General features: G+C 37.7%; 1 protein-coding gene across 5 annotated transcripts in view; it reads left to right on the forward strand.

Moving 5' to 3' along the window:
* The first annotated feature begins 1,363 nt into the window (after positions 1–1,363).
* The window catches only part of LOC121867298 (4-coumarate--CoA ligase 1-like), a 33,926-nt gene continuing 11,512 nt past the window's right edge, over positions 1,364–23,777 (forward strand). For 2 of the 5 annotated variants that reach the window (XM_042367193.1, XM_042367197.1), the window contains exons 1-6: positions 1,364–1,511; positions 15,435–15,806; positions 16,137–16,344; positions 17,538–17,644; positions 21,401–21,603; positions 22,781–22,952. In XM_042367193.1, coding sequence (XP_042223127.1) covers positions 15,678–15,806; positions 16,137–16,344; positions 17,538–17,644; positions 21,401–21,603; positions 22,781–22,952 — 819 coding nt within the window. In that variant the 5' untranslated portion in view covers positions 1,364–1,511; positions 15,435–15,677. The remainder of the gene's footprint in view (positions 1,512–15,434; positions 15,807–16,136; positions 16,345–17,537; positions 17,645–21,400; positions 21,604–22,780; positions 22,953–23,777) is intronic. The other 3 variants (XM_042367196.1, XM_042367194.1, XM_042367195.1) reach the window with 3 other exon arrangements.

Consider the following 23,777-nt stretch of genomic DNA (forward strand, 5'->3'; position numbering starts at 1 on the left):
GCGTGACTGAATAGAATTAGGTCACTTACTGATATATTTCTACATAAAATATTCGGACTGAATTTGATTATAAAATTTGGGGATTATCTGAAAAATCTCCCCAGTATAGCTAAGGGGAAGGAGATACTTACAGGTTAGTTAGGTTAGGTTAAAGTTGGGTTGCATTAGGTTGGGTTAAGTTTGGTTAGGTTGTTAGATTAAACCAGATTTGGTTATGTTAGGTTAGCGTGAGGATGGGATCACTTGAAAAATCAGATGTGGAGGGTGGGGTAGATTCTTCAACTGGAGCGGGCTGGGGAGATTAGCCAGGTGATTTCAGTTCTCAAGGTCCAGGGAAGTTCCTGTTCTGGCACGACGTACTCTTATGCAGACGGACGTTCATGCAACGGCTAACGGACCTCCCCACAACTATATTCCTTAAAATGTACTTTTAAAGTTTTCATTGTGTATTGTTCACATACGTGCTCACCAACAATGTTTAGGTTATCATATTGCAGTATATCTCTGGGTTCTTGTGAAGCGGTATGCCCCATTAGTAATCTTTCGGTAAAGTGCTTGTGCCATCAGCAGCTGATTCTGTTAATCTGGAAGTCAACGGGAGGCAATGTTTATCGTGTCAAGAAATAGAGCGAGCACTACGTTGTGAAACTAACTTTTTGTTGATCACAACTATAGCAGACGACGCTCTCTCTCGGCACCAGTGTTTTGAAGTGTTACAACGGAGAGAAAGAGGTGACTATATATGTTGGAAAATAAAGAGGTTAACGAGGAAACAATTGTGCAAGAATGAATGATATATGAAGGTAGAATATGAGGAAAGGTTGAAATGGGAGAGAATACATTTCCCTTTACTGGTAACGTAAACTTTCAAACGTTTTCACAATGCACGTCTTGTAATGTTGGCGTTTTTCAACTGTTGAATGTAGCTGAAGTTGAATGAACTTGGCATTAATTTGTTAACAAGAAAGTCTTGATCCATCAGTTTTTAACTCCGGTATATAGTAATTAGTATGTTGAGTTTCTTAATACTTGTGCAATCCAAAGTTTAAATGTTTCGTTTACACAACCAAAAGTTTTAAAATAAGACGAAACCCACAGAAGTTTTTATACATTGTGGTCAAGTTGTGTTTACATTTCTGTGAGATTATTTGGTATCTCTACAAGGAAGGTATTTCTGTAAGCAGGAACATTTGATACTGTTAAAACATATATCACAGTACCCTTTTTAAATGTTAAAAATATAAATTTGGTCACTTATGTAAAATAAAAAAAGGCGGTAGTAGATAATATAAGAGTATCTAGCACGCCTTTCTCGCTCCCCCTCTCCCGCTTCATAGTCTTTCATTTGTATCTGATCCTGGCGCCTGGGGAAGTGGAGGTGACGCAGAGTGGTGGTTCAGTCAGTTCGCTCACCCCAACTCTTGCGGCAGGTTATAGCAGTTGCTTATTAACAACAGTTGGTTGTATTGGTGTTTTGTGCTACATTCAAAGGTGTGTGGGATTTGTTACAGGTAAGTAAGTCCCTGTGCCGTTGTTGTTAGATATTTTCTGCTAGTTATATTGATTTTCTTGATGCTGAGGTCGACAAAGGCGTACGAAGTCAGGAAACCACCAACTCAATGTAGGTATTTTGAAGGTAAAACCTCGCCAACACGACGCCGGTTTTAAGGTGTAATGGAGAGCCATTTGAAAGCCCGACACTTTAAGATTTCCCCGTTCGTGAACTCGGATAGCTAGTTATTTATCTTGGACTGAACTTGTATTATACTTAGGAAGGGAATGTAGGAAATTTGTTTAGTTCCACGTCATCATCTGATACAGTGATTTTAGTAATTATTTGCACTCGTCACATGAGTGTGTGCGTGAGCCACACCCTCCTTCCGTCAGGCACGACGCTCGGGTGATCCTCAACAAAGAGCAGGGCACCTTCAAACCTCTATATTGATGGACACCGGTCCTCAGACTGGCTTGAAAATATGCTTGCTTTAATATACAAAATAATATTTTATGCACACGTACTTTTAAATTGCACCTTTATTCATACATACTACCTGCACGATATGTATTAATGAACTGACAAATAATATTGTACTGTACACACTTAAAGTATGTTTAGTTTTGCTTACATAGTATTTGTATCTGCAAATAAACGTATACTATTAATATACTCGTCTTAATATAAAATACATATACGGTTTTGGGTTAAAATAATATGCAATGGGTTGACATTTTTTGAACCTAAGGGAGTTGGGGAATTTTGAGGCTTCCATTGCTTGGATTCCATCTTTGATTCGGGGTTCCATTGATGAATCCAAATCTCATCTTACGTCACCAGATAGAAAGGAAAGTTGGCTGCATTGGCTATGTATAATTAAATGAGCTCCCGATTTGGGACCACCTTCTGGTGTCGATGCGGAGCATAGGAACTGAGGAACTCATCTTGCATAAACATTAAATATCCCCAAATGTTTGTGGAAAACAGTCAAAACACTTACAAGTGAAATGCCAACCTTAGTGCTTATTCCATCGACTTTGAAATGCTGGTCTTCCATAGTCAAGGTCTTGACTGCGAATTTTCAGATTTGCACCGCAAGGGTCTAGTTTGTTGGGTAACCCCTTGCATCTTGAAGGTCGTCCGTGGTTATATTTAAGGCTTGAACTCCTGGACCCACCTTGTGTATGAGGGGGCATTACGCCATACACTCCCACAATGCACTGATGAATTTCCTTTGCAGTGAAACCTTCTTGTGTTAGAAATTTTGTGCCACTCATACTCAACTTCACCAATAATCTGTATTTTCTCAAACGTCGTATTGTAAATTCTCACAATGAAACACTATTATCACATTCGATAAATTAAGCGAAACATGTCCAAACATTGAACTTTGTCCCCCCAAAAAATTAGGACCCCTGTCATATTGCCCACTAATATATACATACCAGCTTATACACATTTAAACACATCCACATTTATGAAAACACCAATACCCATATATATCAGCAGTAGGTAAACAGCTATCAAACACAAACAGGGAGGTACTACCGCCTGGGAACTTATTGGAAGCATAATGTGTTGTCTAATGGTAGACCCTGCTGCCATATGGTATCACGAAAATTGTGATTAAGTCCCAGGTTGCTGATCTGACTTTTTGCCTCATTTATACACAATTGCAGTCTCAATTGTTTCTTTTACTTTCACAACACATCATACAGTGTGTATCGTTTCTCATTCTTGATCTCTCTCTCTGTATGTGTGTATATATATATATATATATATATATATATATATATATATATATATATATATATATATATATATATATATATCCTTCCCCAGGCCCCGATATAGGTCGATGGCGTGTGCCCGGGTGGCTAATCCCCGTAAAAAAAAAAAGTATACCTTGGCTGCAATAGGCTGGCTAGAGCACGAACTATCAATTTACCGTGTCCTAGAATCTTTTAAAAATTCAAAAGGCTTTACTGGCCAGTCATGTTGGTTATCACTTAAACATATTTGATTAATGATAAATTGGAGGTTTTACCAAGATGTGTTGGTGCAGTTTTTTTTCCGTTACTGTTAATATTTATACCTGGCGACCTGTCTCTACTGTAGTGTTGAAATTGGATCGCCTGAAGATTACCCCCAGCTTATTTTCCCTAATGGATAAATACCCTAGCCCTTCCTTGGGGATTAAGTTAGGTTGGCATAGTTAATTTTAATGCAAAATAAGGTGGGGGCGAATCTTCATGTGATCACACACACCTATACATACATACTACTACTACTTTGCTGTCACTTGGAATCGAGTATGACGATCATCCAGCTATGAAGCAATGATATGAGTTAATACGGATGTATTGTGTTTCTTCGTTAGGTAAATTGTACTGTATGTTTACACAATATTGAAGAAAAGATATCGGCTAGTTTAGGTGTGCTTTACTGTTTGTGTGTGTTTGTCTTCATGTTTTCGTTTATGTATAGTGGTGTTTGTATTATTCGAATTGCTTGAAGATTAGGCAGTCCAGCTTGTTCACCTGATGATTATACACACTTAACGCTACCTGGGGGTTAGATTAGCGTTAGAGGTTTTAATCATTAAGTGAAATAAGCTGCTATGCCAAATCTTCAGGTGATCCGTAAATTCTCAACCCCGAATGAATAAATATCCCCAGGTCGGCCACTCTGCTAAGGTGTGAGGGAGAGATAATCGCGTGTCCCAGACTACCATCACACTTAATTTCCTTCGGCTAAAACCTTGGACGTTAACTGTTGATCCCTTGGTCACGGGGCTCGTATAGGTTTAACCACACATGATCGCGCCTGCCGGTTCTCCATCACGTTCTGAGGAGGGTCATGTGAGGCGCTGTTGAGCACTGTAAATGCTTCTGCGCTTCACGTTACACAAGGATGTAGGGAAGTGCCCAATAAATAAATAAAAATAATAGCAAGGTTGTTCATTTCTATATAAGTTAATCCCTGTGACTGAGGAAAGAGACCTAGGGGTACTTGTAAGCCCGGACCTACGGCCTAGAAAACAGTGCGTTAATGTTCGAAATAAGGCAAACAGAGTATTGGGTTTTATATCTAGAAGTGTAAGTAATAAGAGTGCAGAGGTCTTATTGCAACTATATCTTGCGCTAGTCAGGCCGCACCTCGATTATGCGGTTCAGTTCTGGTGCCCTTATTATAGAATGGATATCAATTCACTAGAGTCGGTGCAGCGAAGAATGACGAAATGATTCCGGGACTTAGAAACCTTCCATATCAGGATAGGTTAAAGAAACTTAACTTGCATTCCCTAGAAAGACGAAGAGTGCGGGGAGACATGATAGAAGTATTTAAGTGGGTGAAAGGAATCAATAAAGGGGATATAGATAAAGTTCTTATAATATCCGAGCAGGATAGGACTCGTAGCAACGGATTTAAGTTGGATAAGTTTAGGTTTAGGAGGGAGATAGGAAGAAACTGGTTCACAAATAGGGTGGTGGATGAGTGGAACAAGCTTAGCAACTTTGTAGTAAGTGCTGGAAAGTTTCAAAAGGAGGCTAGATAGATTCATGGATGATAGAGAGTGGTAGTAACTCTCGACAGGAGCTGCCATGCACAGGCCAACCAGCCTATTGCAGACTCCTTATTTTCTTATGTTATTATATCAGTGTTGTTCACCTTATTTCAGTCACAGAGGCAACACTTGAATTCAAGACCCGAAGATTAGACCCCCAGGTTATTTTACGTGAAGAAGTAACCAGTAACCTAACCAGGGTCACACAAATGGCCCGGGTAAGACTGGGGTCAACTTGTCAAGTACAAGGAGACGCAGGCAGAGTTGTTTATCTGACGTCATCACTCTCGCCCGCCTCGAACCTCACCTGTGCGCCGGCTGACCTCTCTATATTGACCTTGAACCTAACCTACCTTTACATGACCTTAGCTTTAGGGTGTTTAATCTGGTGAAATAAACTGGGGCTAATCTTCAGGTGATACGAATTAAAGAAATCGATTTTAAATAATGGCTTTCCCTGGTGGACTGGGGCTTGGGTTCATCCTCGTCATACACTATAACAGGTACGGAATTCTTGGCATAATCTACATCAGCAAAATCACCGAGGAACTGAATGACTTCACTGACTGTGAGGGCTCCGGGTTCACAAGTGACGATATTATCCCAAGCTTTGTGGATCGAAGCGAATCCGCTCTACTTCAACTTGTTTGACGTTATAATGTTAATACAGGTATAATATAATGTTATACTGCGTAATAAGGTGGATCACCTGAAGAATCGTCATCCCAGCCTGCTCCGCCTGAAGAATCGTCGCCCCAGCCCACAGTGAATATAGTGTGTATAATTAGGATAACATACAGTAAATATATTCCTTTGTGTTATGCTTCTTTATTGTGATGCATATTACAAAGGGTATTGAACAGCAAGGTTATGTTATCAGGCGCGACAGTATCGCAACAATAACATGTAGACCCGTTTAATGATGTACATTGCACTTTGGAAGTCAGTCTCAAGTACAAATACTTTCCTCCTCTAGCATATACTGTATGTACACATGAATTTTACATGGCACTATTGTTGTTTCATGGCTGTAACTTACAAAACTGGTTCCAGATATCGACAAATTGGTTATTGATACTGTATTCAAGAATGAGCCTAACAGGTGCTTAGATATGACAGGTTGAAAGACAGAACGAGGTGGTCAATGTTACGGGATCGGTGTCGTCGTGATAATGACATTTTGGTGTAGAATATGTTCACTAAAGATGAATCAGGTTAGCCTTTGATGGTTAACTGAGGATAGATTAGGTTAGCTTAATTAAAGGGGATTAGGTTGCATTAGCATAGGTTAAGTAAGGCTATATTAACTTACTTTAGAATAACAAAGATATCTTAGCTGAGAATAGGTTAACTGGATAAATTGGGTTAGCTTAGAACAAGAATTGATAAGCTTAGGATAGGTCAACTAACGTATATACTGTATACGTATACGAGTATACTGTATTAGATAATGTATTCGTCAACCCGAACATTTTGCCCACCCCGTTTATGTATACTGTGTGTTTGTGTCAGTTACCAGGAATTCACAAACAAATATTTTGTTGTCATTACGGATTTATTTTTTTCCCGAGGTTCTATATTGCGTATATGTGAATTTTCGTTAAAAATACGAAATTGTGAACTTTTTCACAATGAAGGCATGATGTCAGCCATGTCGATATTGTTATTGTTCACATTGTATTTTTTGGATATATAAACTTTATATTTTAGTATAAGTATCATTACCAAATGTCAGCTAAATGTAATTAATAGCAGTCAGACGTGTAAAAGGAATTTATACTTTTAGAAGATGCAGCCACCTTGGATAACGTACAGCCTTAGCAGACACAAGGCGTAGTAAACACGCAGGGAAATATAATATCAACTATGTGCAGACAAAGCCATGACATCTGCTCGCTTGGGAGCATTGCGACTTGGAGCCCGGCAGCGAGCGCTATGTAAATGTATACAGTATACCGGTATGTGTTTATGACTGGGAGGATGATGGCTACATCAATATTATTATAAATTACTGCTGGAACTCATATTATTTAGTGTTGGCCGCTTAGGTTCTATATTGGTGTAGTTTGGCGTGTAAATTGCGTAGCCCTGTTGGTTAGAGTTTGTAGTGTTGCTGTAGCACAGGGGTCACCAAACTACGGCCCGCGGGTCGGATCCCAAGTCCTTCCCCGGCTCGTGGTAACTCAAAACTACGCTCTGACGTTACCAGAGCTTTCGTTCTGGCTTGCAAGTATTGAACAGAATGATTATGCGGCCCGCGCTCGTCATTCTTTCAGTTATCCGGCCCACTGTGAAAAAAGTTTGGTGACCCCTGCTGTAGCAGAAGAGCGGACGTATAGCTGACTAAGGTCGGACGATCGATTATTGAAGTTATAATTCATGATTATGAGACAAGACTCGCAGTCTCGCTCACTTCAGTCAGTCTGAAGTGTTGAAAGTGGGTGAAAGGTATCAATAAAGGGGATATAGATAAAGTTCTTATAATATCCGAGCAGGATAGGACTCGTAGCAACGGATTTAAGTTGGATAAGTTTAGGTTTAGGAGGGAGATAGGAAGGAACCTGTTCACAAATAGGGTGGTGGACAAGTGGAACAAGCTTAGCAACTTTGTAGTAAGTGCTGGAACGCTGGAAAGTTATAAAAGGATGCTAGATAGATTCATAGATGATAGAGAGTGGTAGTAACTCTCGACAGGAGCTGCCATGCACAGGCCAACCGGCCTATTGCAGACTCCTTATGTTCTTATGTTATTATATATATATATATATATATATATATATATATATATATATATATATATATATAATATGTGAATAAGTACCTAACATTACAGCAGCGTTGAAGACACGAAGGGAATCAGTTGTATTGCTGTCCACCTCCACTTATTTACTCCTAGTTGCTGTTTCATCGATCGTCGCAACTTAAATACTCGTGTTAATTACAGTAGTTGTTTGTATACTGTTACCGTAGTTATCTTGTTCTGGTATAGTTATTAGTCAGTTAATTGACGGCATTGATGACTGGGTGTATCTCGTTGTTCTTATTATTTGGTTTTGTCTCTTTGTTTAGTGTTTCTTTACTGTCGCCACATTTGTTAGCCGAACTCATGAGGATATCGTCCTATTAAGGTCACATGATGATTGGCTCTGTATCTTATTTCACCTGATTATTAAGCATTCCATTACTGCCTGGGAGGTTAGGTTTGAGTAGGTTAATCTTAAGGTGAAATAAGCTGAGGGTTCTTATCTTCAGGTGGGCCGAAATATCTCTGTAGCGTGCTTCGGTGATTGTTATGGACGCGTTTAGATTTTACCGAGTCTACTAGATAGATACATAGTCGGGAAAATCGTCAAACAAGTGTACGTCGATTCCACGTGTATGTAAGACTATTGGAATGCAGGTTTACAAGCAATAAAAGTAATGGTCCTTAAACGAACACTTTAGTTATTTTAGTTACTTACATAGCACACATATTACGTACCACAATACACATAGTACGTACCACACAAGGTGAGGTTGTATGTCAGAGTGAACCAGCCACAGGAGTTGCCTATGTGAGCGTGAGTCAGGCGGTAACACACACCAGTCCAGACCTCGTAACACACACACGCCACTTGTGGGGAAAGGTGTAGTGATGAGAGTCAAGGGTATAATAGTGAAGCAACATGGAGGAAATACTTCATTGTCGATCACTCTCCAGTACTGGTGATCTATCTCTCATCCATCAACCTCCCAATTATCCCTTCCCGCCCCTCACACACCCCTCCCTCCATTGCCTTGAACCCACATGTGTTTAACCTTCCACTTCCTCTTCTCTCATCTCTCCCATTCTCTCCCTCCCTATCTGCCACCGTTTTCAATTTTCCACATTTGTGGTGTTTAGGTGAAACATACGGACCCTAGCACTAGAGTTCTGTTCATTTTATTGATCCGAATAAATGCAACGGAATAGATATAAATTCAGATTACTGGACCAGATACAAATAACGGTAGAGATACGAACAAGTACAGAAATGATGTTCGTGCATTCATTTTCTGTTATGAAGGATAGGATTTTGCTATACTTTCTTTCAATGATATATCACTGTTTCGTCATCACCGAGCAATAAGGGTTTCATTATCAAGTCACCTAAACAAACTACTACTACTACCACTACAACAGTTCTACAATGTTCTGCGCCGTCCACCTCACACTTCCACTCTCAACACACGAGATGAGTGGACTTTCACTAGAGCGAGTGCAGTTAAGAGAATAAAAATAATAATTGTAGCAGCAATGTAAAGGGTAGGGGTGGGGGGGGGCATTGGGAGTCGTCTCTAGCGAGGCAGATACTCAATTAATGGACTAAACCCACAACTAAGATAATGATGTTTACAAACTCCCACAAGGAAAAATATTAATTTAGAGAATAACAGGGCTTTTTACCAATTGTGAACATATTTAGTTTGAATAAATGGACAACTACACTAACATATTCTTTGAACCAATCAGCCATTTTTATAGAAGAGGGGCGTGGCTTACGGACCACGTTAGCATGGAAATACTATGGTACGGTACATCAAATTTAATTTTACCTTCACATATCAACAAGATATTTAATATGTTAGTTAAACATTATGACATATATCATGTACGGTACTGAGGTTAAAGGAAAAACAAAAACGTGATATTTTACTTTACTATACGTATCGCAGTTGATCTGTCGACTTCCTCTCAACCTGTGCAGTCTACAATGGTGCCCGAGATGCCGTAAACCACTGTTATCATTGGTTCACATCGCTAATTCCCTACTCTGGACAATCAAAATACAAGTGATTTCACGGCTGTAGCACTTAAGAGAGGATGTTACAAAATTTTAAATACTCGTCGTAAAAGGTCGAAGTAAAAAATGAAATTTGCTTTCGAATGAAGTCTTTACATTATTTGTTTTATTTGTACCAAACAAAGCAAACAGAAACAAATGATACCAAGCATATAGCACAATAAATAATGAACTACAGTTTATATGGGTGGCTATATACCTCTGACAAGTATCCTATATTACTCATTGAATATCCGAAGGTGCTGTAGAACAGTCCGCGGGGCAAGATGCTAGATAGATTATTTACAATTTAATAATAATACGTGGAATTATACAGAATAATTTCCACATCCTGTTCTAAAGTAAACAGAATTTTAGTTACACGTTCTGAATGATAAAGTACTAGTTCATTAAATTATCAAATGTCATACAGACAAGAGGGTATATTTTTATTATTCAAATATAATTAATCTTGTGGTTTTGGTCGACATCAATTTCAGAATAACTTCATTAAGGGTCAGAGATACAAATATATCCATACCTTAATTCCGAAATGAGAGCGGTTTGAGAACAATCGGGTTTAGGTTAGGTTAGTTTAGTGTTGACAAATGACAACCCCGTTGGGGTTTTGTCATGGAACCCTGGCATCCACTTTGGCGTGTTTTCCAACTTAAAAATAGTTAAGGTGTGAAAGACCTCCGGGAAAATCTTAACAATTTCGAATATTTTGATTGTCACCAGTTGATTTTTTCCCCTGGCCGAATTTAGAGTAAAGCACAGTATTAAGGCCGATTCACACGACCCGTTTCTGTTCCGTCGGCTTGGCGCCGTCAGAATGTTGTGTATTCACACGACACGTTCCCGGTCCGTCCGATACCGTCATTCAGTAGGGGACGAAGCTTTCCCTCTGAAACCCTACTTAATGAGACCATACCCAGGTACACAGATTGATTATACTCAGAAAAGAGTTTATAATTACAGACTTTCACGCGCTAGGAGGGTAGTTGAAAATGCCTTTGGCATTCTGAGCCAGAATTTTTTGATTTACCAAAGAACACTGAATTTAAATCCTGAAAATGCAGATGTCATTGTTTATGCTACTTGCCTTTTGCATACTTTTATTAGGGATGAAAACATTTCTGATCTTAAAGGCAATATGTCAACACACTCAAAATAACCTGATAAATTTACCGAGACTAGGCGGAACTGCTCATCAGACTGCATTTAATGTAAGGGAAAAATTCAAAGCATTTTTCAGTAGTCTTGCTGGAGTACTACCTTAGGAGTGATATATATATATATATATATATATATATATATATATATATATATATATATATATATATATATATATATATATATATATATATATATATATATATATATATATATATGCTGTAGTAAGGCAAGACAAAACATTTAAAGTGTAATAAACTTATTTCGCACTCACCTGGTTTGTTTATTGCCTTGCTAATCACTTTCCATATCTTATCTTTATGCAGATTATCACTGTACTGTACTTCTTGTTAGTCATGTCAAATAACTCTTCATACCCACGCCCAACTTCTATCAGCCTTTCGTCCATGATGCTAAACACTGTAATAAATACGTCATAAGGAGGCGGCAACTGCAGATGGTCGGGTACCGACAGCGCCGTTACTTTGTTGTGTACACGAGCCTTTATTGATGAATCCTGCGTAATTCAGTGTCCTTCATTTCTAACAGGATATCAACACATAGCTTTCTTTATTTTCATTGTGTAATTTGAAGGATACATGGCGTCATAAATATGTGCACTTACACTGTCAATATTTTTAATATACCTGTATTGGCTATATTGAAGTTGAATCAATGTAACTTGTTCGGCGATTTTACTGAATTAGTCTCTCTATCTAGCTATATTTGCATATGGAAAAATTGCATCCTGTCCTACACAGACAAACGTGGTAATATTTCGTGCTCAGACGTTGATGTCATAACCTATAATGTTCGTACGTTGCGCCTGCGTGCTAAGGCTACTACTACGAGGCTCCTAATTTTATCTCGTTTAGTTATTACAGACATTTACCACAGACGCTCACACACACTCTCCTTACTTTCTGTGTTAATATCATTCATAACTTGCTGTAGGGCATGCAAACACGCCGCTTTAATATCTGAGACGAGGTGATACATACATAAACACCATATTACTCTCTCTCATTTTCCAAGGTTACAAGGAAAGACTTGACAACAGACACAAGGAGCGTGTGTGCGAACGTTGCCCCATGAACTTACGTCGAGGTTGTTAAGAGCTGCCTGTCTCACAATTGAAGTGTTGCAAGTAATATGCAGTATAGGAGGAATGGCGTGGGAGTGTTCCTCTAAATTATATCTTGACTGCCATTGTATGCAGATGACATCACTGAAGCTAGCGGGTGATTGGGGAACACACTTGGTTATGAGGACGTCATTTATATTCACTTTCCAAGTTATCTCCCCCGGTGATAATAGAGCTTACACCAAGCCACATGCGTTCACATATCTAGCCACACCAAGCCTGACATCCTCCCACTTCCGAGGTTTGACAGCAAACATTTCAACGAGTCAGTTTAGTCGAATCTCAAGTCGATTTTGACGAGTCTCTAGTCTTCTTTGTTTTTGTTTTGTTTTTTGTTTTTTGTTTTTTATGTATCGCGGGTCAAGTCTCGAGTCGGTACAGATATACATAGGGAATGTCTAACTGTAAGTAAAGTACATTTAATCCTTGTGAGTTTGCCTCAAAAGGTTGCTTCACACGAGCATTTTTGTCCCGCGTGGATAATTTCTTAGTTTTCTAGAAGGCACGTGTTCATGCGGGCGTGTTTTTCACGCTTCAGTTCGCCTGCATGGCCTGCATCTGCTCATGATGGAGGACGTAAACAAGAGACTTATTTGTGTATATTTGATGAGCCTGAAGAAAAGACATCGCAAATGGTGGCTCCATCCAATAAGCCACTAGGCTATTATAAGGTGAATTTTACACATCATATATATTCACAATATAAGCTGTATCGGTATAATTTAATGTCCTTTAATACACTATATATATTTTATTTCTAAATGTCCAAAATTCATATTCAGTGTAATAATGCCATTATGTTTTAAGTAAAAGATGTCTTGTTTTATAGAACATTTGTATGAAAATTAAGGTCATACAAGATTCCACCAAAAAAACAGTGTAGAGTAGCGTCAAGCTATGAGGGCCTGCGACCTACGTGGAGGCCTAATCGACCGTGACCAATCGTAAGGTGCCCGTGACATGACGTCATGGGGCACTGTCAGTTGATTGGTTGAGACCCGAGCATCCCATACCCAACAACACGTGCACTCCCCCCTTTTTTTTTAATTCCGTTAAGGATTCTGAAACCATAGGAAAATAAAGTTCAGTCAACTCGGTGACATGCTGGCTCCATATTGTTACTCAGCTGATAAAAGAAGTTTGCTCTCGTATTGAATTGAATTAAATTGAAACAGTTTATTTAGCCAGAAAAACACAGATACAGAGTGGATAATAATAACAATATTAACATGGCTGAGCCAGTTGAGAGCCTGAGCTCTCTTTGAGGTACCTGATATATACTATACATTTATCTCAAGGAAGTATTATGTAACATTTAGTATCATCTGGTCTAGTACAATGGCATGTACAATAGCATGTAGAGGATGATAATGATGTAAAACTGGTGTAAAGCTGTAGCTACTACCGTCGCTCTAACTGAAGAACCGATAGGAGTATATCCTCTTAAGTGGACAAATAATTATCTTTCCGCAAAATAATCAATGTCTTGATTTGAAAAATTATCCCTAGATATCAAATGTTGGATGTCAATAACTAACAGACTTTTAAGCCTATATATCGCAGGTATGTAGACCATTAATAATTGGGCTCCATATCTCACGTGTATTAAACAATCCCTTACGTTTTATATGGTACCCTGTTTACCTAACACGGAAATTGTGTTTGCATTTGCGTAATAATACGAGTAGTATAGACGAAGGAACAAAAGTTAGCTCATAACAGCGAAATTTGTGTCTGCTAACAATACTTGTCATTTAATTGGTCTAGTTAACTTATACAATATAGTAAGATAAGCAGTGCGATTGACAGGAGCGAATTCGGGTTATCCGTTAATTCTCGACCGCGTAAGACCCTTGTAGGAAGATGAAAAGATTATAAAGTGAACCACACGTTCACCCGCTGTCCCACTTCATACCTTACAGTCGTCCACACTTGATTCACCCCATTCCTGACTCTTGTCCCACATATGACTCGCCCCATTCATGACTCGCCCCCACATGACTCGCCCCCACATGACTCGCCCCCACATGACTCGCCCCATTCCTGACTCTTGTCCCACATATGACTCGCCCCATTCATGACTCGCCCCATTCATGACTCGCCCCCACATGACTCGCCCCATTCCTGACTCTTGTCCCACATATGACTCGCCCCATTCCTGACTCTTGTCCCACATATGACTCACACCATTCCCGACTCTTGCCCCACATCTGACTCACACCATTCTTGACTCTTGTCCCATCTGACTCACCATTCTTGACTCTTGTCCCACATCTGACTCACCCCACACCTGACTTGCCCTACTCCTGACGCTTCCTCCACTCTCTTGCACATTGTACAAGGTCTACTGTGGAACATTATACAAATATTACTATGACACACATCACTAACTTTGAAACATTGTACAGTGCTGTACTACTATGGAACCTTGTACATTTATAAACACTTGTGGAACAAAGTATCTGCAATAGTCTACAGACACTATTTTGGATCATTAATCATCATTGTGTCACATTATCACATAAACAACAAAACATATGCAGGGTCTCAATTGTTTCTCTTAATTTTGACAACACAACATACATACTGTACAGTACAGTATATTATTTCTCACTTTTGATCTTTTTTTCATTTTTGTTTTCATTATGGTCTTTATTATTATTATTACTGTATTATTAGTATTATTATTACTACAGTGTTATTATTATTATTATTATTATCATCATCATCATCATTATTATTATTTTAAATTTTGTATTTTGTATTATAAATTTTATTTACGATGAATTATTATTACATTTTCGCCCTCCAGGTCCCAATGTGAGTCAGTGACCTGTGCCCGGGTGGGCTAATCCTCAAAAAAAAAAAAAAAATCACTCGAGTATGACCCAGGATCAGCTTTCATTTTTATTTGGCACATGGTCTTGTACTCTCGGTAAAAAAGTATCTTTACAATTCTTGTGCGAAACAAAATGACACTACGAATGAAGGTTTTTGATAAAAACTCATGAGGCATACTGTTTTTCACCATTCGTAATGCAACGAACTAATTTTATATTTTGAATGAAATTTAACTAAATTAGGCCTACCATAATAGGTAGGAAATGTCTCGCAGTCACGCCTACCAACCCTAGCGAGACAACAGGTTTGTTCAGTTCCAAATTCATCAGACCCCTACAGAAAGATACTTTTTACTGACTGCACATATCAAAAGTCCATTAATATAATATTTTTGTTTTCTTTCCCCAGGACTAATAGGATTGGAATACGTGCTTCATAGGATTGGATGAAATACCCGTCATAGGATCAGAAGACGTGCTTCATAAGATTGGAAGACACACCTTATCGGATTGAAAGATACTTTTTAGGGTTTCAAGACACATTCTTATAGGATTAGAAGACCCAACTTAGGATTGGAAGTTAAGTCATCTAGGACTGAAAGCCACACTTCAGGCATAGTAGAAAATCTCACCCAGTTGGACTGGAGGCAGGATGGTGGGAGTGGAGAAAGATGAGCACATTATCCGGTGTTTGTGGGACAATATTGGTGAGGTGCCAAAGGAGCCTATGGTGCAGTACATCTTGGAAAGGATGAAAAAATATCAGGACAGGACTGCCTTCGTAAGTATTTTATAGCATTGGAATAATATAATTTCTCAAGATATATCATTATAGATACAGACTGAAGTACTGTACAGTATAGTATAGAATACTGATACTTGTACTGTGCAATAATTCCAAATCCTGCATTCTTCTTAAATTGTATTATGGCAAGACTATTGCATTTGTATTCACCATGACTCATGAAAAGCTATACTTTTTTGCATATTTTTTAAATGCACCTATACCAATACAGTATTATAGTCAAGTCATGCAATGCTTTGGAAATTTTATAATAACAAAAAATACTTTTAAAAATGCTCAAATTATTTTTATTTTATTTTATTTCAGGTTGATGGAATAACGGGCGAGAAACTGAAATATAGTGAGGTGCTTTCCTCCGTTTATGGTCTGAGCTATGGATGGCAGGAAGCTGGACTTGAAGCAGGTCATGTGGTGTGTGTGGTGTCACCCAACACCATCCACATCCCTGAAGTCTTCCTTGCTGTTACAGCATCCTCAGCTGTTGTGACCCTGGCTAATCCTCTCTATACCCCAGGTTGAAATTTAATTTTATTTTTAATTTTTTTTTCTCTGCTGCACTGTTTTAATTGTAAAAAATGATATTTAACTGAAACTGAGGAGGCCTAATATACATTTGGTTAAAGTGATTATTATTTCTTTTTTGATCACTTACACGAGATTAGAGGTTAGTCAAATATGCTGAGGTCAGAGGTACTGTTTGAGGCTAGTATCTGCATTCATATCCTTAATTTCGTTTCATAACATGACTCTATTTTCATATAGTTAAGTTGTTGTTCCAACATGTCTTACCTTATCTATAAAAAGGAGTTACAGTACAAGATATTATAGGATTTAGTTAATGATTATGGCATTGTCACTGATATTTTTAATTCTCCAAGAGCCACCAAAATTATTTGTATGTTCCTGTGTGGACTTTTCTTCATAAATATAAAGAATTTCAAATACGTACCAGGGTTTAGAGCCAGTGTATCAGTTTTTTACTTTTTCATACTTCATTATATACTGTATGTCCATCTCCAGCCCGACACTACAGGGGGTCCTCATTGTACTTTCTACCGTTATACATCACTAACAAATATAGGAAGAGATTTTCATGATATGCCATTTGTTTCACATATAGTTCATCTATATTATTTACTGTTTTATACCAAGTCTATGTGTATCCGAATATGATACATAAATTGTGTTCAAAACCTCTAATTTAAGATATAAATGACCACAATACAGTACTGTAATTGCTATAAGTGCCCTACAAATGTTAAGGGGATTGTCTGGATGAAAATTGGAAAATTATGAAAATATTCAGAAAAATTCATGGGGAAAGCTGTTGCCTATGGCTGTATGCTGAAATAATTTTATTGCGTAATATGTAATATTTATGTAGCTATGCATAATTGTTCTACCCCCCCCCCCCCTTTTCATTTAGAGGGCATTTCTGTTTACATGGGGAAACTGTAGAAAAGTGTTTATAATAATATTTTGGTGTAAAGTAATACCAATGACTTGGTAAAAATCAGTATCTGGCACCTTTCTCAGCAAGCTAACCACGGGAGACTGTCATCACTAGAGTCAGTGACCCATCAAACATGCAACCCCAAAAATTATATAATGGAACTTATGGGAGGAAGTCTGTATCCTCGAATTTGTGTAAACCGAGCGTTCTGTACCCCGGGGAGTGTCTGTATTAATTATTATTTTTCTCACCAGGTGAACTTCGCAGGTTGCTCACTCACAGCCAGTCTAAATGGATTGTTGTGCATCCCCTTATTCTTTCTACTGTTCAGGAAGCTGTAAAGGATATAGATCATATAAAAGTTAGTAACATTTGTTCCTATGACATAGTTTACGTGGAGTGATGCTTTAAGTTTGTTTTACATGATTTTAGTTGTTACACATTGTTTAAATATACTTTTGGTTAGGTAAAAAATCATGGTTCAGTACAGTACATGTATAAGAATGTTATAGAAGATGCACTTTATAATTCTATATACAGTAAGTGCAAGACTTTCATGGTAGAAGTAAAGGAAAGCTGAGTCGTGGATTATGCTTACGGTAGTTAAGTGATTGATAAAAAAATTTCTGAATATCTGTTCTTGTACAGTCTCGTTCAAGATTCTTCGAACACTGCTGGAGACAGCTGACAACTCTAGGCCATTTGTTTACTGTAGTACGTAGTATAATATGATACAAAACAACAAAGCCCAACCATTAATTAACCAATGGGGAACTAAGTAACCAATCACTGATAACCTTTTACAGTCATTCATAATTTTTACTACGTACTATAGTAAACAAACAGCCTTGAATTGCCAGCAGTGTTCAAAGAATCTTGGACAAGACTGTACCTTGTTAGCAGTTTAGATCAACAGTGAGATAAGATATATTGTATATATTGTGTTGTCAAAGAAAGAAACAATTGAGACCCTGCAATTGTGTGTAATTGAGGCACAAAATCAGATCAACCTGGGACTTAGTCACAATTTTCGTGATGCCATATGGCAGCAGGGTCTACCATTAGACAGCATATTATGATTCCAATATCTTCCCAGGCGGTAGTACCTCCCTGTTTGGTAGCAACCTACTACTGGTACATGATATGAAGCAAATACTATTTCATATCAGTTCAGTGAGGCTGATTCAACAATACCGGTACATAAATTTATGTTGGATTGAATTAAGGGTAATTCATTTAGGCTGACTTAGAGTTATTAAATCTGCAGTGGATTTTAGTCAAGGCTGTACTGAATAGCACTCACCATGAACACAGAAAATTGGTTCAAAGAACACAAACAAAGCATGAAGTTAAAACATGTGGTACATGAAGCATGACAATACAGTCTTCTTGTATTAAGAGTTGTGCAGCGATTGATGTTGCTCTGATTACATCTCGCATGGATGATTCCCACTTAGCCAATTCTTGGTTATATGTGATTTAACCTAACCTTTGTTAAATTGTCCAAGTGGGATAGCAAAAATTGCATAGAACAGATGATTGTCTAGATGGGAGTGGTGCAGGTGGTATGGTACCAATGCTCTTGCTTCTTGGGTGGTTACTGGCAGTTTCTCAGTTTCTAAGTTGATCTTTTTCTCATGCTTTTGCTGGCTGAAGCATCGCCAAAAGACTGCATGGAGCATTTGGGAGAAATTAAAAGATACAAAGAACTAGTACAGTACAGTACACAAAAGACATAAAGACAGCCTACATGTTATAACACATGGAGCATGAAGCTTATTGATGATGTAGTGAGAGGAACACACTTAAGATAAGGGTGTTGTATTTGAATAAGCAGAGAAAAATGCCCTTGGGGGTGCACTATGATTTAATTGGGACTAAATATTCATCATAAGATTTCTTTTAGAGTCTAGAACACTTAAACTGTATGGCATTGAGAATTAAATAAGGCATTTTATTCTTTTATAATTTAGGTGCACAGTTACTCTGTTAGCAGTTGATCTCTTCCAACCCTTCCTCAATACTTTAGAACCTCACAGATTACTCAACAATGAGATGCAAGCCATCGGTGAAAAGAATCCATTTTATGACTAAGAGGAAAAAACATGTTACCTATAGTTTGTTCACTGAGGCCTGGTGTCAGTTTGTAACAACAAGGGCGGATCCAAGGGAGTTTCCCGAGGGGTCTGCCGCCCCCTCCCCATTTTCACCAGAAAATTCCAATATTTTTTTATTTAATGCAGTATTGTACTCAGGTGTTTTTGTATAGAAAAAAAAAGTGATTACTATGAACTTCAGAATACCTCCTAATATCATGTGCACATGGCTTCCAAATGCTGATGATATTGGTCAGATTTAAACAAATATTCTGAGGGGGGCTTACAGCACCCACCCAAAATCTCCCAGCTGGGTGGTCTTGCTGTACTCGCCATGTACCCCCACCCACAACTTCTTGGACCCCCCAATTTTGTATTCCTGGATCTGCCCCTGAGCAAGTCAGCTGATTGGTTGGTGGACGGACACCTGAAAAATCACTACAGTTCTTCAGGAAGCAAAACTTGACATGTAAAATGCTCTCGTAAGAAAACTATCATAAAGAGAACATGAACATGATAAACAAATTTGGGGACTTAAACTCGTCCTTGCCACCTGACATCATAAAACATGGTGGATTATGTCATTAGATTTTTGTACATTTCAGATACTCATTTTTGCTTCTCAAAGTGTAGAAATTATCAGAGATCACCATCAAAAGGTTATTGTCCCTTAAAATATCCTTATATAAATATGATAAATACTGAAGAACTGCAGTGATTATTCGGGTGTCTGTCCATGCTACAAACTGATCCTAAGTCTCAGTTGCCAGCTTTAAGCGAACAGACTATAGTTTCCCTTCCATCTTCTTTGGTGTGCTTAGAAATCAGCAAAACTGAGAGGATAAGAGAAGGAAATCGCCCTTTTACTGAATAGATGTGATCCAGAGCTAGAATCCTCTCTGGATTCTGAGTCAATGACTGGGTCTTATATGACTTTCAACCATCTGGGTGAGAAATGAGGTTTTCAAATGGAAGGTTTATCTGACATTTTCACCTGGATAGCATATCTTGCTGTTAAATTATGGATAGACTTGCTTGGGTGTGTTTTCATTCTTCCCTTCTGCTATTGAATGGGATATCCTGTGTCAATCTTTCAGTCATCCCCCCATTTCAGTTGTATGTTAATTTCTCATATAGTACAGTGTCTGATATATATCCATTCTACATTGTGATGATCGTTGATCTTTTCATTTGTCATTTTTATTCAGATTTCTTTTTTATTGTGGTGTATGTATTAAAATTAGCTGTTGTCACATGAAATATTACAAGCACTACCTTTGTGATGCCACACTGTATACAACACATGAAAGTACAGTGATATTTCTGTTAGCTGGAACAATTGGTGCAGAGCACTTCCGGGAATAAGAGATTTCCTGGGAATGAGATGACTCTCTCAAAGCCAGAAAAAAATTCCTCATCCCAGAAATTTTCTGGGTAACAGAAAATTTTTCTCAGAAATTTTGCATTACATCATCTTTCAAAGCCGGGAAAAAATCCCTCATCCCCGGAATTTTTCGGGTATGGGAAAAATGTTCTGGAATTTCCAGAAAATGCTCCCGATTATCATCTCTCAAACCCGGAAATAAACACACCCATCCCTGAATTTTCTGAAATCTTCAGGGTACGTATTGGGAAAATTTTCTGGAATTTTTCGTTAAATGTGCCCCCCGGAAAATCGTTCCCAAAGCCAGAGTTTTCCGGAAAATTACAATTTTGGGAACAATTTAACGAAAAATTTCAATTCCGACTATCAGGGAGTTCCGGTTAAGAGGGATTTTGGCAAATGGAGATATTACTGTTAAATGGGTTTTTTCCAGTACCATACCTAAAAAATACAGCATTTGCCAAATTACTAACACAGCTAAAATAGATACCTTTACAAAAAGAATTAGCACTCCCATGAAAAACAAAGTACAGTAGCTAGTTATGAAACAAAGAATGGTGTTAGATTATATATTGTAGATTTTCAGATTTTTCATTCTTTGTTACAAATTAAGGTTATTTTTCTCATTCACCATCAGGGTATTTTTATATTGGGAAATGAAGCTCAGGACACTGTACAGCCTATATCAAGTCTGTGGAAAAAAGCCCCTGATAACTGGGAATGCCATGGTGTGTGTGGCGACAAGGTGGTGCATCTGCCCTACTCCTCTGGCACTACTGGTCTACCCAAGGGTGTAGAAATTACTTCCAGAAACTGGTTGACAGTTCTCTCAACTATTAGGTATGAAACAAATCTTTTAAATTGTATTATTGTATTCACTTTTTTTTAGCAATGCATTTGGTTACCATAACACTGTAGATTTTACTGACACTACTGGATAATAACAGTTGCCCACCCAGGGAAGAAGCCAAACATTCACTGAAAGATGAATCTGTTCCTTCTTATCACATTTTCTCCCATCAAAATATAATACAGGGTGTCCCTGACTTACGAACGCCCACCTATACGAGCAGGGTTCAACTTAAATTTACAGTACAGTACAGTATTTTATTTACCTACGGTAATGACTTATTTTGTCATTCTATTTCTTTTACCATATCTTAAATTAAGTGATTTTAGATGTATATAAGGACTTGGGCAATGATACACGTAGTGGGATTTTAAACATTGTACTGTAAGTACAGTATGCACATAATATATGTTCCGACTTACGTACAAATCTGACTTAAGAACGTCCTCAGGAACAGAACCCGTTCGTAACCCGGGAACCCCTGCATTTATATTATATTTTCTTTATTTATAACACACATCATTTATATATAATGGAATAATTGTTAAAGAAGTCAATTTTTCTGAGATGCAAATTTGTGAGGTCAGCCTGTAGCACTGCATTGAAGGAATTTTATATATATACAGTATACTATATATATATATATATATATTTATATATATATATATATATATATATATATATATATATATATATATATATATATATATATATATATATATATATATATATATATATATATATATATATATATATTTCATGTAAACCCACAATGAAAACACTCGGGAAAAAAATATCTTCACGATTTCTGGTCATTTTGCTGATACCAAACAGAGCGAGTGACAGGCTCATTAAATAAATTTCAGGCGATTCCGAGTGTGAAAAGAATTAATTTGTGTTGTAAAACAAAAATCAGACTTTTAACTGCCAACTCTGTGACATTGCCAAGAGTCTACCTACTCTTTTCCTGTATAATATTTTTAAGGTGGCTGTAAAGTGTTGTATTTTAATGCCCTGAGTAACACTCCATAGGTAATCCAGTACATGTATTTCACAAAATTCAAAGCCCCTTCCCCAGTTGGTCTGGTTTAACACATTTACTCTTTGCTCCATTTACCTTGTACAGTACTTGTATATAAAAACTTCTTCCTCATATTTATTTTACAGCAGAAGAGAATACATGAACATAAGTGATGAAGAAGTTATCCTGGGCCTTTTACCATTTTTCCATGTTTTTGGGGCTAGCATGGTATTGGCCACACTTGTTCATGGAATAACTATGGTCGTTCTACCGAGATTCATACCAGATATTTTTCTGAATACCGTTCAGAATTACAAGGTTAGTGCAATACTGTACCATTTATTTTATTTCACTAGTGAAATTCATCTTAACACTCTGAACTACTTGTTATGTATTTTGTGTAAAGAACTACAATACTTGGGCCACTTCGTATGCCAAACCCATGAAGGCAATTCTGCAAAAATTTATTATAAATTTAATTGAACTTTACAATTTCTTCGTGAGTGAATAAAATAAAAAAAATCCCAATATGATACTGTCTTATCTGCATTTATTTATTTATTTATTTTTGGGTGTTATCTATTACAGGTAACACTGTACAGTACCAGTTTTATAACCAAATATCCTTATAAAACTACATTTTGTCATCAACTAATTTTAAATGAAGAAATATGGAGTTTTCACATGCAGGTGATGACTGTTGAACAATTGGTTGATATACAATATTATCAAAAGGCTTTACGATGTTAAGAAGTTAACACTAATCACCGCTGTACGATGGCTAAGATCAGATTTACGATGGTCACTAACCATTGACTACCCGAATGCTTTTCCTGTATTGTCACTGTGATGAAAAGGTGATGTGCAATAACTTGCAATAGTCCAAGATATGATGACACAATATCGGAATGACGTAACACGTGGGAATGCGTGGGTGGCTCTGCCCGCCCCTGGTGACTGCCCTGCTGAACAGAGGAACTGTGTCATGTACCTTGAGTATGGTTTGTGTGTGGAAATTATTCTTTGTGCATAAAATAATATACTGTATACTGTACCAGTAAATGTGAGGAATAATTAAAAGAAAAGAAAATATATTGCATTGCCATTTGGCAGTCATTTCACTTCATGCTGGATGGACACAAG

Source organism: Homarus americanus, unplaced genomic scaffold (assembly GCF_018991925.1).
Source record: "Homarus americanus isolate GMGI-L3 unplaced genomic scaffold, GMGI_Hamer_2.0 scaffold6317, whole genome shotgun sequence".
NCBI classification, from domain to species: Eukaryota; Metazoa; Arthropoda; class Malacostraca; order Decapoda; family Nephropidae; genus Homarus; species Homarus americanus.